We start from the raw sequence: 18,099 nt of genomic DNA, 5'->3' as shown, positions 1-18,099 counted from the left end.
AGAGATCATTTTTATTTTTCCTTATTTTTTATATTTTTATGAAATTTTTATATTTCTTTTATTTTTCCTTAACATTTTCTAAATGTTAAGTGACCTTTTATAATGGAAGAAAAATAATGATGACTCTAACTACAGGGACTGGCAGAAAACCAACCCAAAGGCACAGCTGATAGGCTAGACATGAGGGGAGCCCTAGGCACATAATACTGTCTTGAAGAATTCATGTTACCCAGTGTGTTAGGTGTTAACTAAGATAAAAAAAAAAAAAAAAAAAGATTAATGAGCTAACTGGAGCCTCTCTTCTCTAGGAGAGTTTGAAGGGGAGGGGCACTGAAGCCAGGGAGCTACAGTCCAGCAGCCCAAGCACCCACACAGAAGAAACACAACATCCTGAAGTCATGAGGTGGTAGATCTGTGAGGCTGAGAAAACAGTAGAGAAAGTAGACTTCAAATCAGTAACAGCAGATCCAGGCATATATGCACAATGCCTAGCCTAGAAATTCACCCAATGCTGATTTGGGAAAAATAAGATCAAACACACTGATCCACTCTAGCAAATGTTGTATTCCTTGAATTTTCATTCTCTTCCTCCAGTATACTCCACTCAGGACTCTTTATGCTCAATGAATGAAATAACTGTGCCAAGTATACATTTAGCAAGCAGTTGTTTTAATAAACAAGAATAGTACTCACTTCTCTTTCTTCTTAAAGAAACACCTTACCTCCAGAAGCCATGGCTTTAGTTTTCTATCCAACAAAATATCAAATCCCAGAACTTCAAAGCAGACACTTTCACTTCCTGGAGGTTGACCAGGTCTGCACATTCGATATGCATGCAGGACGTGAGGTTCTGCTACAATCAGAGTCTTCACCACCAATTCCTATAAGGATTATGATTCAAACAAAAGAATGAAAAGCTTTATTTCTTGTATCTCATTTATATACATGGAAATAAGGCCTGGATTTATGAACTAGCATCCTGGCCAGGTTCACAAAACTCTATTGTATCTTATCCCTACTGTTGCTCAGTCTGCATTTCACCCAACTCGCGCCCTGCCCACTGTGGTCCAGGCATGTTCGCCTTCTCTAGGCTCCTCGCACTAGCTGATCCCTCTTCCTGGAACACTCTTCCCCCAATAATTCAATGTCTGGCTCCTTGATATTCAGAGAGTGTTTCCCTGACACCTGAGTTAAAAATAGGCACCCAAACGTTATTCCTTACTGTGTCACTACACAGCATAGGCCCAGCTCATCTTTTATCTTTTTGGTTTAGGGCAGAATCTTTGTCTGTATCATTTACAACTCCATTCCCAGTCCTTAACAATAGTGCCTGGCATTTAGTAAATGCTGAAAATCATTTGTGAACAAGTAAAATAAAAGTTTATGAATGTGGCCTGAATTTGTTAAATAGGTAAGCTAGGATCATAAGCGCACCTTCTCAGAAACCATACAAAAGGGGAGGGGGTGGGAGGCAAAAAAAATTCCAAGGAGAATAACTATTTCCCAAGCAACATTATAGAACCTTCATTTAGAGAAAGGCTGAAAGGCCAAGAAGACAAAATTTGGGAGAGCTGGGTTTCTCCATGCAGTGATGACTTCGTAGTTCAAAAGGTTTATCTGAGATCAGAGTAATGCCAATCAGCAACCTATCAACATTTTCTCTGAGGACACATAATACAACTAGGGTGAGTTACTAATGCCAATAAAAGAAAAAGTTGATTTACTGCAGTCTAAGAACAAGCTGTGGATTGCAGAAAAGCTGTCCCCCTGGTTTTTGCTTAGAATATATTCTTTTTAAGCCCCTCTCTACAGGTAGACAGCATATTAAAAAGCAGAGACATTACTTTGCCAACAAAGGTCCATCTAGTCAAAGCTATGGTTTTTCTAGTAGTCATGTATGGATGCGAGAGTTGGACTATAAAGAAAGCTGAGCGCTGAAGAACTGATGCTTTTGAACTGTGGTGTTGGAGAAGACTTGAGAGTCCCGTGGACAGCAAGGAGATCCAACTAGTCCATCCTACAGGAGATAAGTCCTGAATGGTCATCGTAAGGATTGATGCTGAAGCTGAAACTCCAATACTTTGGCCATCTGATGCAAAGAACTGACTCATTTGAAAAGACCCTGATGCTGGGAAAGACTGAAGGTGGGAGGAGAAGGGGACGACAGAGGATTAGATGGTTGGATGGCATCACCAACTCAATGGACATGAACTTGAGTAAACTCCGGGAGTTGGTGATGGACAGGGAGGCCTGGCGTGCAGTCCATGGGGTCGCAAAGAGTCAGACATGACTGAGCAACTGAACTGAACTGAACTATAGATACAGGCAATATTGTATGGCAATTAAGAATCTGGCTCCAAAGTCAGACTTTCTGAGTTATTCCAGGCTTTTCTACTTGCTCGATGTGCAACCCCAGTCATGTTGCTTAAACTTTACGAGTCTCATTTTTCCCAAATGTAAGCTGACAATAATAATACCTGCTTTTAAAAGACTGATGGAAGGACAAAATGAGACTCCATGTGAAATGCTCAGCATAGTGCCTAGAAGAGAGTAAACCTTCAAAAGGGGTAAGCAACTTAATTACTATTGCTATGTTTATCCTACATTCTTCTAGATCTCCACCTCATATGTCTGGTTAGCCACAAGTATTCCATTGCCTGGGGAAGCAGCATTTATTATATGACAGAAAAAATGGAAGACAAAGTTAATTTCACTGTTACCGAGAATCCCAATAAAGACTGTATTTGGGTCTATCAGAGATGCCTTGTAAGGCTGTTCTCAGAAATTTTATTCAAAATAACAAATTCATGGTATTAATAGCACCACAGATATGGAGATAAAAGAGCAAAGAATACTTTACATAAATCTTGAGATATTATTGAAACTACTTGACTAGGGAAAAAAAGTTAAAACCTTTGCTAACAATTGTCTATGTGAAATAAGACATGCTGGGAATGAGGAGGTGGGGATGAATATTTAGACTCTGAATTGCAAATTTGTGTTTTTTTCTACATAAAAAACAACATATTTTCAAGAATGTAAAGACAAGATTGCATGTATATGTGAAGTCAGGAATGACATAATCAAACACAAATTCCACTAATGCTTCTAAGAATTTCCAGTATTGATGATTTTTAGATTTTTACCTAAAGTATATAAAAGGCATTCAGTAAGGATGATTTTATGAATGGTTTTAGTCATTTTTAACCTTCATGGCCTGATTTTCTCTTGATTTCTTATTCTTTCTTGACCAGCACAAAAGCACACATAGAGAGTATTGACGAATGTTAGTTTTCATATACAGACAGCTACTTCTTAGATAAATTACCATCAATAAAGTGGTCATTGAAAAAAGATCTAAGTTAAATTCATGAAATTTGTAAACTATTAAGATAAAAATTTACTGCACAATTGCCCTCTCCACCTTCTCTTGTCATTCTCTTTTTTACATTATCCCATTGACTGATCTTAAGAAGATATCTGTAAATATATGCAAATCTTAATAAAGAATGGAAATTTTAAAATAATTACATAAATACAGTCAGTTTGACAGGATAATTGTAGGAAAGCACATGGAAGCTATCAGTCTATTATTAATTGGTTATTTATAAGATAATTTATATATAACTAATATAGTCAAAATTTATCCATTTATAGAAAAAATCATGAAATGGGTAAGAACACAATTACTTTATTCAGGTCATATCTGAAAATTATATTCTAGGCTCTAACTGAAAACTTAATTTCCATAGTCATTAGTATTAGTTGTACTCCTAATTCAATTATGTGGGGAAAGTACCACTTAAAACCAATGTCTGTAAAGCTAATGGGACTCATTTTTCTCTCTAATTGACTCTCTGTATATTCCTCACCAAGACAACCCAACAGGTTCCACCTTTTCACAAAGACTTCTCTGAAGAATCAAAGTGAAGAATTTAGTAAAGAAAAAAGAACACCAGAGGACATCTAAAATTTGGTCTCACTGAGCTAGTCATCAAACAACCCATTCATTAAATCATCCAAGTATCACAAAGTAGGATCTACCATCAATGAGATATTTTCCAAAATTGCAAATTTCAGCAGTTTGATGCTTCTGACCCACAGGATAGTAAGCTATCATTATGAGAATATTTTTGGAATTAGAAAAAAAAACTGGCCTATAAAATACACAGATAAACAAACAGCATTGTTGGAATCAAATTTCTTGTTTGGATGTATTTAGTCTCTCGGGAAGATATAATAAAAAGTTAACAAATTGGTAAGAATTTGACCAAATCCAAGTGATAAACTTCAAAATTTGAAGGAACTGCTAAATTTCTAAAAAATTTGACTCTGTTGCCAACGTTTATAAATCAGGAGACTTATGGTACCTATTGACAAATTAGGATAATGAGGCACACTGGGCCCAAAACGCCACAAGGCACCAATAAGCTGGTGCTGAGTAGTGTCTAAAACCCTTAGACCTTGGATGCTCTTCAAATTACCACTGTTCTAAGTACGCCCTATTTTCTTCTAGCCAGACCTCTTCATTCCTTTTTACTTGTCTGACACCAAAGGACCTTTGGGTTTACATTCTGTGACACAGAAAAGAAGATTTAGAAAGAAACAACAAACAAAACATTTGGAAAAGGAAGAATTACAATGATGCTGATTTTTTTCTCTGATTTTCTCAAGAGAACTGAGTTCAACCAACAATGAATTTTCATGTCCATTTTCCATGATATATATAAATATGTCATTTGTTCCAGAAGGAAAGCGACATCGAATTGTATAGCCCTCATCACGTTAAGTATTTTCAGTAGACATATTCCTCTAACTATAACTTTAACATTTCTGCTAAGATTAATAAAAGGGTCTGTTTCATCAAGGTTATCTTCTCATATGTGTTTCCTTTTCTCTCTTAACCATTACCATTTGGAATTGCATCCCCTGCCATGACTTTAGTTATGAATTTCACCCCATACATATACTGTTAACTGCCTGCTTTTCTACCTGAGAGAGAATTTCAAGTTCAACATATCTAAAGTAAAACCCATCATAGCCTAGTGGACTTTTAAAAACTTGATTCAGGTGTCAATTCCTCCAGGAAGTCCTCTTCCTATCTCTATTGACACTATACTCCATCTATTCCCTCTACAATATAAAGGCTACTATATGTGATCTTAATCTACATTCCCACAAATCCAATGTATGTCTATATTTTTGTACTTGATACACTGAATTTTATTAACAATTTATGTACAGATTTTTCCTACCAAACTCTTGAGACTCTTGGAGTTGTATTTACATATCTTCAAATTAACAGCCAGAGACAAGCTTATAGTACAGCTTCAACAAATGTTTACTGAATAAATGAATGAATTAACAAATCAATATATAGAATTCTTTTCTCTCATCTGCAAAACTGAGCTCTACATCATCTTCTCAAAATAAATTTCTTTCTATTCTATTTTAAGTAATGCCACACCCATTCACCTCATAATTATTCCTTAGAACTACAGAGGAATCTCTGAATATTTCTTTCCCACCTCCCCATTCTGAACATTCAGTTCATCTCTAAGGTCCACCTCACTGTCACCTCTTTCAATTCAGACCATCCTTTTCACTTAAGCTACTCTCAAGCACCCTCCTCTATCTACTCATGGTCTTTGCTCAAATCATCTAGCACTCATTCTGATTTATCTTTTAAATTCAAGGCCTTTGGCATTATTACTCTCTTCCCTTAAAAACTGAATGAATCCATACTGTCTACCAAGTTAAGCCTTGCTTTTCAGGCCTAAAACTTAGTCTTCACATATATTATCATAAGTCCTCATGAATCTCCCACAAATACAAATATGTGCCAATCTGGACCTCTTTTAACTATTCTCGTACCTCCATGCCTTGACTTATGCTTTGAAAAGTGAAAGTGAAAGTTGCTCAGTCGTGTCCAACTCTTTGGGACCCCAAGGACTGTAGGTTGCCAGGCTCCTCTGTCCATGGAATTCTCCAGGCCAGAATACTGGAGTGGGTAGCCATTCCCTTCTCCAGGGCAACATCCCAACCCAGGGATCGAACCCAGGTCTTCTTCATTGCAGGCCATTTCTTTATCATCTGAGCCACGAGGGAAGACCAAGAATACTGAAGTAGGTAGCCTATCTCTTCTCCAGCAGATCTTCCCAACCCAGGAATAGAGCCAGGGTCTCCTGCATTGCAGGCAGACTCTTTACCAGCTGAGCTACCAGGAAAACCTGACTTATGCTTTGGCCTCCATTTAAAATTCCCTTTCCAATCATGGGCAGTAAAAGTGCTACTTATCTATTAGTACTACATATCTACTTTTTACAAACCACTTTCTTCATTAAAATACACTATATCTGCTCAACCTAATGTAACGGGTTCTTTATTTTAAATAGTTGATGATCCTTTCAATTAATATGAGGAGAGACAATTAAAATTATGAAATGGTACAATCTTACTGAAATATCACTCCAAAACTTAGCAACATCATGCTGATTTGCTTGTAGGAATTCTGTAAACCATTTGATGGAACGTTTGCTGCCTTTGTTTTCAGTTTCATCTCTTTCAAAACGTTCATTATGCTTGTTCACAGAGTAGTTTGTCAGATGCATGTACAACTGGGTCTGTAACAAGTAAGAACCAAAGTTATTATCACCTATGAAACTGTAGAACCACAAGGTTTCACAGAAAAGAAAGTATCCAAAAAGAAAAGACAATTTTAAAGTTTAAAATATGCAGATTGATAATTTCATGATTATATAATTTTCAAATAAAATTCAATGGCACGTTTTTCTGAAAAGGATTGTGAATAGAGTCATCTACAAAGTTACTCTGTATGTTACCGAAAATATATCTACCATAGAAGTATGAAAATAATAATGATGTGTAGGGTAATTAAATGAAAATGCAAAACTATATATTGCTAAGCAAGAAAAGTGCTCTAACTCTGAAGCTTGCTTTTCTTAGTTGGTTTGTTTTCATGTTTTTCTAAAATTTTCATCCTAATTTGTTTTGGGAAAAGAATTTTCTGAGACAGCATTCTGGGTCTTTTCCAACAAAAATTTTAAAGTAAAAGTTCAAGTAAGTAGCGGAAACAGAAGCGGAATACCAGCCACAACCTCTGCTCTGCCATCCTGGCTGGGAGATCACTGTGACTTGTTAACACGACAGACGACACTTAGGGTCGGCAGACAGAAACACCACACAACGCTGTGCACGTGTCTGAATGACTAACCGTAAATTTACAGTGCTCCATACTGGCGCTCTTAGGGGTCTTAGTCTCCTTATAGTCTTATGTTTGCTGACACTGTTATCCTCAAATAAACTTGAAAAAGAACTCAAAATTTAAACCTTCTCATGATTTAACGGCTCCATGTCAACCTATCATAAACACTCACTCATGATCCTACTCCCAGAGACCACTTTACATAACTATGTTGCATTGCAATTAATATATACTTCAAGCATATGATTATTATTTTGATTTGTTAATAACCAATGATATTTAGATCATATTTTATTTTTACTACAGTTACTTAAGTCTATAGTACTGAAATCTTTGAAACAAATATATAGAACTGATCATATGAGCTACATGTTATTTTATGTATTTAATATAAATTAGTAAATACATGTATTTACTAATCCACAAGCCCACAAGTAATTACGAATTTTTTTTTCATTCATTGAACAAAATTTTAGGAACATCCACTACTGGGAGGAATGTGTGCTGGGCCCTGTGGACACAAAGACGAATAAGACAGACACAGTGGAAAAAGCTTTAAGTGATAGTTAAAAGAAAGTGCATAAATCTCAAGCTTGTCTAATTTTAAGTGTTTGATTTAAAGAAAAAGAAAATTAATCAAACTATAACATTTCCTAGTTTACAAACTAGAAATCATTTTTTGGTTTGGAAAATAATTTTTGAGGAGCTCTCCATTTGGCAGAATACTAACAGCAATAATAAAAATTCTAGCTATCCTAGTGAAAGAGAAATGAAACTGCATTTTTCTTAAAACATTATCTTTGTAAGTAGGATTGGAAATTCCACAATTTCACATCTACCTTGACAAAAAATCCCCATCAGTGAATTGTCAGTTGGACATTTTTCACAAGGGGAAGTGATGGTAGCTATGAATCTATAGCAACCTACATTCTCTATCCTATTTTTCAATGTATAGGCCCAAAATAATTAATTGGGATTACAAAGTTTTACAAGGATTGGTGGACTGATACATTGGTAGCAAAAAAATGAATGTTCATTATATTTCAATTTCTGAAATTCTCTTATATGATCTCTTTATATGTAGTTTACCAATATTTAATTCTTACTTAAGACAAAATGCATAAAATACACACTATTTTAAAAATTAGAAATATGAAGAGGGAAAAAAATATGCAGCAGTCTGCTGTCCCAAAACAACCAAATGGGAGCATTTTGGTTTCCTTTTTCCTCCTTTTTTTCTTAAACTTCTTTTACATAAGGTGACCTCATTTTAGATAAAGCTTTGTATTTCACTCTTTAAATTTTTCATACCTTCATGTACGAATTCAATCATGAAATTTTAGAGGTATATGAGGAACACTGAGGTTTATACAAGAGAATATACCTTTTCATACAAATGAGAACTGAAGCCAGGGGACGATGTGACTCAACAGTACTTGGCAAAGCAAAACCTAGAGGCCACATCTCCTGACTCTCAATCTTCAATACGACTTCCTAACCCAGTGTACTTAAGCAAACTATATACATACAACTTAAGAAACTGGAATAAATCACTTTATCATCCAAATGAGCTTCTATGTCTTACCTTTTCCTATCTGGTCCCTTCCTCTTTCCTCTCAAAACCTGACTATCTGCCTTACATTTATATAATCCAGCCTTACCCACACCAACTATTTTAATTATAATCTATGACCTGACAAGCCCCAGATTATGCCTGTAGCTCACCTCTCTCATCTGAACATCAGACCTAAACTGTATATCCAAATGCCAATAGTATAGATCCATTTTGAAGTTATATGGGCATCTCAAACCAGACACATCAGCTTTTTGCAAAGCCTTTAAAAGCTGCTGTACTCCCTATCACAGTGAATGTCACCCATCCACCCAACTGTCTGTGCCAAAACTCCTGAGTTTTATCCTTAATTTCTCTCTTCAATCCCTCATTCAACAAATCAACCTGTCAGTATGTCAATGCTATCTATGTTACCATAGATATATCTGAAACCTGTATTCTTATTCTTTACTTCAAATTACGTCATCTTTTTTCTCACACATGGTTAGACCAGAATACAGTTTCTTATCCCCCTTACTCTAGTCTCTCCCATCCATTTATAGCACCATCTCACATTCCCCACACTGTAGACCAGGTGACCCTTTTAGGACAAAAATCTCATTCCTTCTTTCCCGTGTTTAATATATTTCAATGCTTCCTTTACTCTAAGGGTAAATTCTATAATCCTAGCTATGGTCTACCAAGATCTGGCCTCTAGGGTTCTCCATCCTGATGTCTGAACATCCATCCTGTCTTAGTCTGCGTATGTATGTTAAGTTGCTTCAGTCATGTCTGATTCTATGCACCCCTATGAATCATAGCCTACCAGGCTTCTCTGTGCATGGGATTCTTCAGGCAAGAATACTGGAGTGGGTTGCCATGCCCTCCTCCAGGGGATCTTCCTGACTCAGGGATCAAACCCACATCTCTTAAGTCTTCTGCATTGGCAGCCAGGTTCTTTACCACTAGTACCACCTAGGAAGCCCTTCTTAGTCTGGGCTTCAGCCATGCTGAACACATCTACTCTTTGCAGACAAAACATGCTCCCTCTCATCTCTGGACCACTCTTCTACCTGGAGTTTTAACCCATCCCACTCCATTTCTGGCCTAGTTAACCCCTCACTATTCAAACTATTCACTATTTACTTTATAAACTCCCTCTCTAACCTTCATCTCCAATTGAGTTAGATGCCCCTGCTATACACTGCCATAGTACCCTCAGTTTCTTAAACCATTACACTCATCACTAGGCATTATAATTGCTTATCTTATTTTCTGTCTCCCCACTAGATTGTTGCTTTGTAAGATCAAGTACATGGTCACTGTTTTTCCAAAGCCAGCACAATGTCTAGAATGCAGTAGAGTCCAAACATTACTTGGAGACTGGATATATCTACACCTTATGACCTTTAAAGAGATGCTGCTTTCTTTCATCTTCCTTTCCTGTAAAAATTATGGCAGTTCCCTTACTTCTTCCTTGACCAGGTCTAAAACATTTTTTAGATAACTGAACATTAGTAACCTTTATGATCAGTCATTATTTAATTTTGGAAAATGACCACTCCGTGGAGTTAATTATGGACATAATATTGGAGAAGAGCAATAACCAGGCCTTTGACAAAAATGGGAAGCAATTCTTAATTAGGTGTAATTTTTACTATAATTAGTAGATCCAAAAAAAGAGGTAGAGGTTAACTGAACTCTTACGTGTGGAGAATAAATTACAGTTTATCCCTCATAAACTACAAATTACAGTTATGACTTTTATCATAAATTATGATAATAAATTATAGTTAGACCTTCATAAACTATACAGGCATGGCTTTCATTTATATGTTATGGCTTCACAAAGGTAATCTTAATGGAAAAATATAAAAATCTCCACTAAATACGATTTTTAAATGTATCCCAAAACTGCCAATGTATTTCTCTACTTCATAATTAGTTAACATAAATTTAAAACCCTCTCTTTTCTTCCAATAAAAATTATAACTCTACTTTCTGATAAAATTTTCTTTCTCTATTTCATGTATTTTCTCCCACATTCTAAAACATACCTTTCATACAAAACCTGCTCAAATTCCCCCTTCACTGTGAGAAATTGAACAAAATCTATTCCTACACTCAATTCCATTACACTTTATCTGCACTTCTCAACGGCATATTATTTTAACTTATATTTCACATCAGTCACTTCCATCCAGGACCACTATATACACATACATACTTCAAAACCCACCCTTATGCTCACAGGACCCAGAGGGGGTGCCTTTTCCTAATCAGCCTTCCTGGAACAGGAGATACATATTTTTTTCTAATTTTCACAAAGCTGTCTATAAATTAGAGGCAGTCCTGTTTATGTATGTAATTCTTCTAGACTATAAAAGTCTGACAGAAAGAATTTTGTTCATTTAACGCTTATACACAATGGGCATTTTAAAAAGCAGATCCTGAACAAATGTATAAAATCATAGTGTCTAGTACCACTTACCAAGTTGGACTCATTAGGAGGAATGTACTTCTCTGTTCCCATTCGCACAAGTCCGTCATGGTAGAGAAATATTTTTAGTGGATCACATGATGTTACCAGGATATAAATTCTTAAGTCAAACTTGTAACCTTCCATTAGGAAAGGCTTTTCAATGTATTCTTGAACAATCAAATGATCCTGAGATGGAAGCTTGTCACCATTTCTTATCAAAGAAATCCTAAATTTAAAGAAAAGATTAAAAGAATAATTTTGAAGTCAAGATGTTTACAAAGTTGCAGACACTACTAAGAGGAAAGTGATTCTATCACATACACACAAAAAAAATAGCATAAAGATACTGTCAGAAGCAATTTTTTGGAATCCTGGATACAAACCAAAAGCTTGTAATAACCAGGGAACTTGTAATAAAAAATAAAACAAAAACAAAACAGTTGAATCTCTCTAAAAGAACTTCTTTGCATTTTAATTTACTCTGGTACCACTCCATCTCCCAGCTCAGCAGTGGCCTTGAGTAGCAGCCTCTGTTCCTACTATGGGCACTGGTTCTAGAGGTAGCAGAACAGACCTATTCTTGGGGTTGCTTTGTTTGTCCATGTGTTTAAATCAGTTTGGGGGTCCCCTGGAGGATCTCAAAGGATTTGCTTTTATCTTGTCTCATTGAGAACTCTCCCAGTGCTGAGGCAGCTACTTGGGGGAGGGGGAGGGGAGACAAATGCTGATAAACATTTAGAGACAGATGTATTAGTCCCTGCTGCCTAAGGCAACAAATGTTTGGGGGAATCGACAGACTAACTGAAAAGATTGAGATAAAAGACTGGGGAACGAGACTCTTTGGGGAAGAAGGGCTTTGAAAAGCTCTGAACTATTTCTAAGATTCTAGAAGCCCATATGCATGCCCAGGGTTAAATGCATGCTCAGGAAAAGACTTGAGAAGGCCCTAGGTAACCATCAAGCTCTGTATAAGCAGGAAGGGAAGGCTAAAGCAGAGTTGCAAATGCCTAGCTGAGCACTGAAGCATATGCTACAACATGCATACACACACACACACACACACACACACACACACACACACATACACACACAACCCCATCTGCAAGGATTGGGGGAGTTTTTTTGTTCCAAGTGTTTATGGAAATCTCTGTTCAAATACTAACAGATTGGACAATTACAGCTGACCACTGGCCTAACAGAACAGGAACTTCAGAGACCACACACAATAAAGAATAGAGACTTTACAAAACTGTTTCAAAAAGGTCACTAAACAAATAAACAGCATCTAGAACAAACAGTAACAAAAAACCCTGTAGAGCAGAATCTAATTATCAAAGTTGCTGCATTACAATATTCACAATGTCCAGTTTTCAACAAAATATCATCAGTCGTGCAAAAAAATAAACAAAGTATGGCCCATACAAAGAAAAATTCTCAATTAATAGAAACTAGACCCAAAGAAATCAAGACATTTTGTTTACTAGACAATAAATTATTTAAATCAACTATTTTATATTTGCTCAAAGAGCTAAAGGAAATCATGTACAAAGAACGGAAGGAAATCACAGGAATAATATCTCAACAAAGGCATAATATCAGTAGAGACATAAATTATATTTCAAAGGTGGTGGGGAAGGTGGGTGGGAGCCAAACAGAACTTCTGAGGTTGAAAAGTACAGTAACTGAAGCAAAAATTCATTGGAGGGGTTAAACATAAGATTTGGGAAGGCAGAAAAGAATCAGCAAACTTGAAGATAAATCAATTGAGGTTAGTCTGAGAAATAAGAAAGTAAAAATAAAAAAAAAAATGAACTGACTTGAGAGTCCTACAAGACAATATTAATAATACCAACATGCTCATAAAGGCAGTCTCAAAAGGTAAAAAAGGGGAAAAAATACTCTGAAGCATTAATGGCTGGAAATCTCCCAATCTGATGAAAAATATTACCCTATACATCTAAGAGGCGTAATAAGCAACAATTAGGGATCCATTTTATTATTTTTTCATATTAGAACTCAACCATGAGCAAATGCCTACATTTAGTCTTTCTCCCAATTGTTTAAAAATTTTATGTATTCTAGATGAAAAATACCTACCCATGACCCATTGCACCATTAGCTGGTTTTACTATAAAAGTCTTCTGCTTTCTTTTTTTCTTTAATTCTTTCATGTAGTTTTGAAATTGTGTATATTCAGCAGGGAAGATCCATGTTCGAGGAACAAAGGCATAATCCAGAGGCCGGGACTTGATCATTCTATAAATTAGAGATAATATGAAAAGTTCTTTCTATTCCAACTTGTCTAAACTTCCTATCTCTGTGCTACTGATATTTACTACAATGATTTAAATTCCCTCCATTTCTTCATTTATTGATCCATTCATTGACTCATTTTTTAAAATGCCTATTAATCACCTACTACTTGTTAAGCACTATTCTAGATACTAAGGATATAGTAGTGAAAAAAACAGACAAGAATTTCTGCCCTATGTACTAATTTACATATTAATAGATCAAATGTTTGAGTATATGCTATATATTGGGCACTGAGGATTAACATGGTCTTGGTTCTAAGGTATTCACAGACAAGCCATTAATTAAATACAATGTGATAACTGCAAAAAAGTTATATAAGGCAAGGTAAAATGTGGCTCTGGGATGAGGGTGGTCAATATGGTTTACAGTCAGGTGTCATTCATACTGCCCCTTAAAAGATGATTTGGAGTTCACTGGGTCATACACAGGGAGGAACTTTCAAATTGCCTTTTACCCCAGTACTTTTTGAGTGTTACTACTTCTGTGAGAAAACCAGTGAAACCTCTGAGTCAGCAGAGGTTTTGCTTATATGAACTACTATCTACCTACGCATGTGTTTTTATTGCTATAATGTTTGTCCTGACATTTTTGTATTTGCTATAAATCAGGCTGCCTATACAATACATAACTTAGGGATATTGATACAATACTAGATATAAAATGTTTGCTTTTGATTAATCCAAATGCTATTTATTTCGTACACACTGATTCTCAATGACAATTTTTAAAACAGTAGAAATATTTTAAATTATTGTCTATTAAGGAAAAATCTGATTGTTTCTCAATGACAATTTTTAAAACAGTAGAAATATTTTAAATTATTGTCTATTAAAGAAAAATCTGATTGTTTCAAAAAGTCTTCTTTATAAATGTATGCAAGTCTTTTATAGATGAGCAAATATTATTCCCAAATGAGATTAGTCAAAATTAAAATGGGACCCTAGTATACAATGTGCACAGAAGTAGGACCATTTTGTAAGACTAGAGTGTGGAATATATAAGCCACTGGACTCCATGACTAGAAGGTCATACAGTTATACTTCAAGTGCTCTTTCAAGAGAACCCTGTAAAAAAATTTATGTTTCCACTGTAAGAAGAAAAATATCACCAACTCCACCTATCAAATCCAAAATATACCAACCAGCTAAACAACCTCACTACAAAATAGGCTAACATTGATTGGTCTGAAATACACAAACACACACAAATCTAACGGAAGCACAATAACAACACCATTTTTGCTTCCAACACCCTTACATGTATTTATACTTTTATAAATAAATTTGTAATAATATAAAATTAGATTAAGTTAAACCTTTAATAGAACAATATGTTTAAAATGAACCATGAAGTGTTTATGAATAATACCATTTATTCATTTGAAAAAGATCCAAGCATACATATATTCAAGAAAAATACTTTATTCAGTTTAGGTGATCTAGCACAAATCATTTAATGTAAAAATATGTAGCTTCAAAAGAGACAAGCAGTCTTACTTAGGAATTTGGTATACTGGAATAATTTCTGCTCAGAGTTCTGTCATAGATTTACTAAATGATATTGAACATGCTTTTTTTTAACTCTATTTTTAATATTACTTGGTCATCACTTTTTACCTAATAGAAGATCTTTTTTTCCCCAAGGAGACTTGCAAGGATTCTACAGAATGGAAAACTGCCTAATTGCAATAGCCTACTAATGGGTCTACATTTAATCCTCTTGCCTCTCCTGGGCCATAGACTTCTGTTCTCTACAAAGCAGCCAGAAGGATCCTGGAGAAATGCAAATTTGGTCATATTATCAACTTCATCTCCCCCTCCTCTTCTGTGGCATTTAGGATAAAGATTGTCATCCTGAAAAATCACTCGTGAACCAATCTCCCCCACTGCTCCCCATCAACGTCTCTGTGTTCCAGCTACATTGGCCTTATTTCAGAATCTAGACTATCCATGTTTTCTCCCAGCACAGGACCTAGACCCATACTATCCTTCTTGCCCAGAAGGCTATTACATATCATCTGCACCAATAAACTCCTACTCATCATTCATATCTCAGCTTCCATATCACTTCCTCAGGGAAACTCTCCAAAGCTTCCTTAAGTTAGACGTCCTTCACTATGCGCTAATTTAGGACTACATACCTCTACTTCATGGCACTTGTCACAACTGCAATGCAAGGCTGTAAAAGCCATAGCTCTGCTTTTGATCACTTCATGTGCTCGGAGCCCAGCACAATGCCTGGCATTTAACAGACGCTTAGTAAATATGTGTTAAATGGAAACAAATGACTTAAAAGAAACACATGTCCAAATTAGAGGTTCATTCCCATTCCTCTGAAGTCCATCCTTGTAATTCCTAGGTTAACAAATCACACCCTCCACATAACATCCCAATCCAGAAACCTAAGAATCTTGGAGACTTCTCGCCCCCTTTCCTTCAATTCTCACATCAGAGCAGTTTTCAAGTCCCAGCAATGCCATGTTCTTTATATCTTTCAGATTTATCTTCTCTTCCCCATTCGTCCTATCTCTCTTTTGGATCAATAGATGTTCATTATTTCTGAACTAGATAATGACAAGCATCTCTTCCAGGGCTTTCACTCTCTGGTCCTACCTTCATTGAATCCATTGTCCTATGGTGTCACAAAACTATCTAAAACAGATTATTTATCTGCCGAGGCCCATTAAATAGCTCCTCATTTCTCTCAGGATAGGCAGAAATGTTTGTTGAGTAAAGAGATTAAACAAACGATGATTAAATGATTAAACAAAATACAATAATACAGTGTACACAGCTTAGTCTTTACATTTATTTCCAGCATCATCTGAGGTTGAGCTCCCAATATCCTATTTAACCATAAAAATTGCTTGAGGTTCTCCCAAACATATCATGTGATTTAAGTCTCCCTATACCTCCTCCCACTGTTGTCTTTGCCTACAATTTTCTTATCTTCTTCTCAAAGGGTGAACTCCTTTACTCCTTTCAATATCCATCTCATAATTTAATTTCTCCAGAAACCCTTCCCTGCTGTTTCATAAAGAATCTCTCCCACCTTCTTTGTCACAGTCTCTACCTCGAATGTGACAGCACCAAACTATTTATGCATCAGTGCTCCTCTCTTACTAAAATGTGAGTTCTAGGCAAAAACTAGGCTCTAATTAACTTGTTTACTTCAAAGCTAGCAGTCTCAAGGGCATATAATAGACATGCAAAAAATATTGTTGTGTGAATGGATTATAAGCTTTCACATGGATGAATACTAATATTTCTTGAATTACAAGCATCTTCCTAACCTTCATCTGTGAAAGAATCCTCTTTTTAATATTTTTTCTCAATTTATCAACTTTCTGAAAATAAAAAATCTAATAAACAGAAATATAAACTGCAGAAAAATTCTGCAATATATTCTTCATAACACTTTACCTGTTAACAGTTTTTCCCATGAAGGCATATTATTACTCTAAATAATGGTCTCCAAAGTAAATATCTGTGCATGTAGCCCTGAGTGGGCACATATACATGTGTTCTACGTGTGTGCACACAGGCACCTATTACAGAGCTTGGCACATATCAGATGCTCAATAACCAGTATTCTGAACACACCCACATGAGGGATAAAATGCGACAAATTAGTTTGTACAAGGTTTAACTGAAAATAAGTGAGCATATATTAAATGTTATGTACAGAAAACTTCTTACATTTAAACAAACAATTTCTTTTGCTGGAGAGATAGCAAGTTGCAGTGAAAAGAACCCTGAAATTCTGAAGACCAAGATCCTACTCCAGCTCTGCTCTTAACTTTGACTTTACACAAGGTATTCATGTCTCTGACCCTCAATTACCTCCTCTGCAAAGTCAAAGAACAGAACCAGGAAAATTTTAAGACCCTTCCAGCTCTGAAATTCTATCTCTTCCACTGAAATTCCATTTCAAATCAATGTTAATTTGTTAAAGATAGCACTATGTAATTTTTAATAGGTCTTCTCTATTACAAGAAAATGAAGATTACTTGGTCATATTTCTCGCTAGGAAATCCTTCCTACAGATCTCCCCCATTCCTGGAAAATGGTTGATCCTCTGCAAAATAAAAAGGTAAACATTAATATTCTCATTGACCTAATGGATATATTCATTTATACTATGATACAGTTACAGTCATCCTTTGTGTTTAGTGTTTTTTAGTAAGAGACTAAAGACTAAAAAAACTGGTGAAAATGGACTTGCTGTCTACAGTCAATTTTATACAAATCACTACAAAAACAGGTAAAGGAGAGCTATACAAAATCTCAATAGCCTAAAACTCCATGTATTTCGTTTTTATTTTTTAATGTACTTGTATTACATTCTAATAATAAAATAATGAAGGCAAATTACACATAGCTGACATTATAAGAGATGGCTGTATTCAGATGCCTTTATGCCATCTATTTCACATCGTTCATCTCTATGCATAATGCAGAGCACCAGCCTAGGAAGAGCTTTCCTCTATCAATTCTTCCTTAAAGATGGAAAGAGCTTAAAGTT

General features: G+C 35.7%; 1 protein-coding gene across 7 annotated transcripts in view; it reads right to left on the bottom strand.

Annotated features, from left to right (window-relative positions):
* TTLL7 (tubulin tyrosine ligase like 7) overlaps positions 1 to 18,099 on the bottom strand; it is a 161,346-nt gene that overhangs the window by 74,617 nt on the left and 68,630 nt on the right. For all 7 annotated transcript variants that reach the window (XM_065910221.1, XM_065910230.1, XM_065910204.1 and 4 more), the window contains exons 5-9: positions 17,585 to 17,652; positions 13,357 to 13,515; positions 11,269 to 11,485; positions 6,459 to 6,623; positions 723 to 881 (exon numbers count right to left, since the gene is read on the bottom strand). In XM_065910221.1, the coding sequence (XP_065766293.1) occupies positions 723 to 881; positions 6,459 to 6,623; positions 11,269 to 11,485; positions 13,357 to 13,515; positions 17,585 to 17,652 (768 nt within the window). The remainder of the gene's footprint in view (positions 1 to 722; positions 882 to 6,458; positions 6,624 to 11,268; positions 11,486 to 13,356; positions 13,516 to 17,584; positions 17,653 to 18,099) is intronic.

This window comes from Muntiacus reevesi, chromosome 1 (assembly GCF_963930625.1).
Source record: "Muntiacus reevesi chromosome 1, mMunRee1.1, whole genome shotgun sequence".
Classification (NCBI taxonomy): Eukaryota; Metazoa; Chordata; class Mammalia; order Artiodactyla; family Cervidae; genus Muntiacus; species Muntiacus reevesi.
The sequence above is the reverse complement of the archived record's forward strand: the minus strand, read 5'-3'. Positions and strand labels throughout refer to the sequence as shown.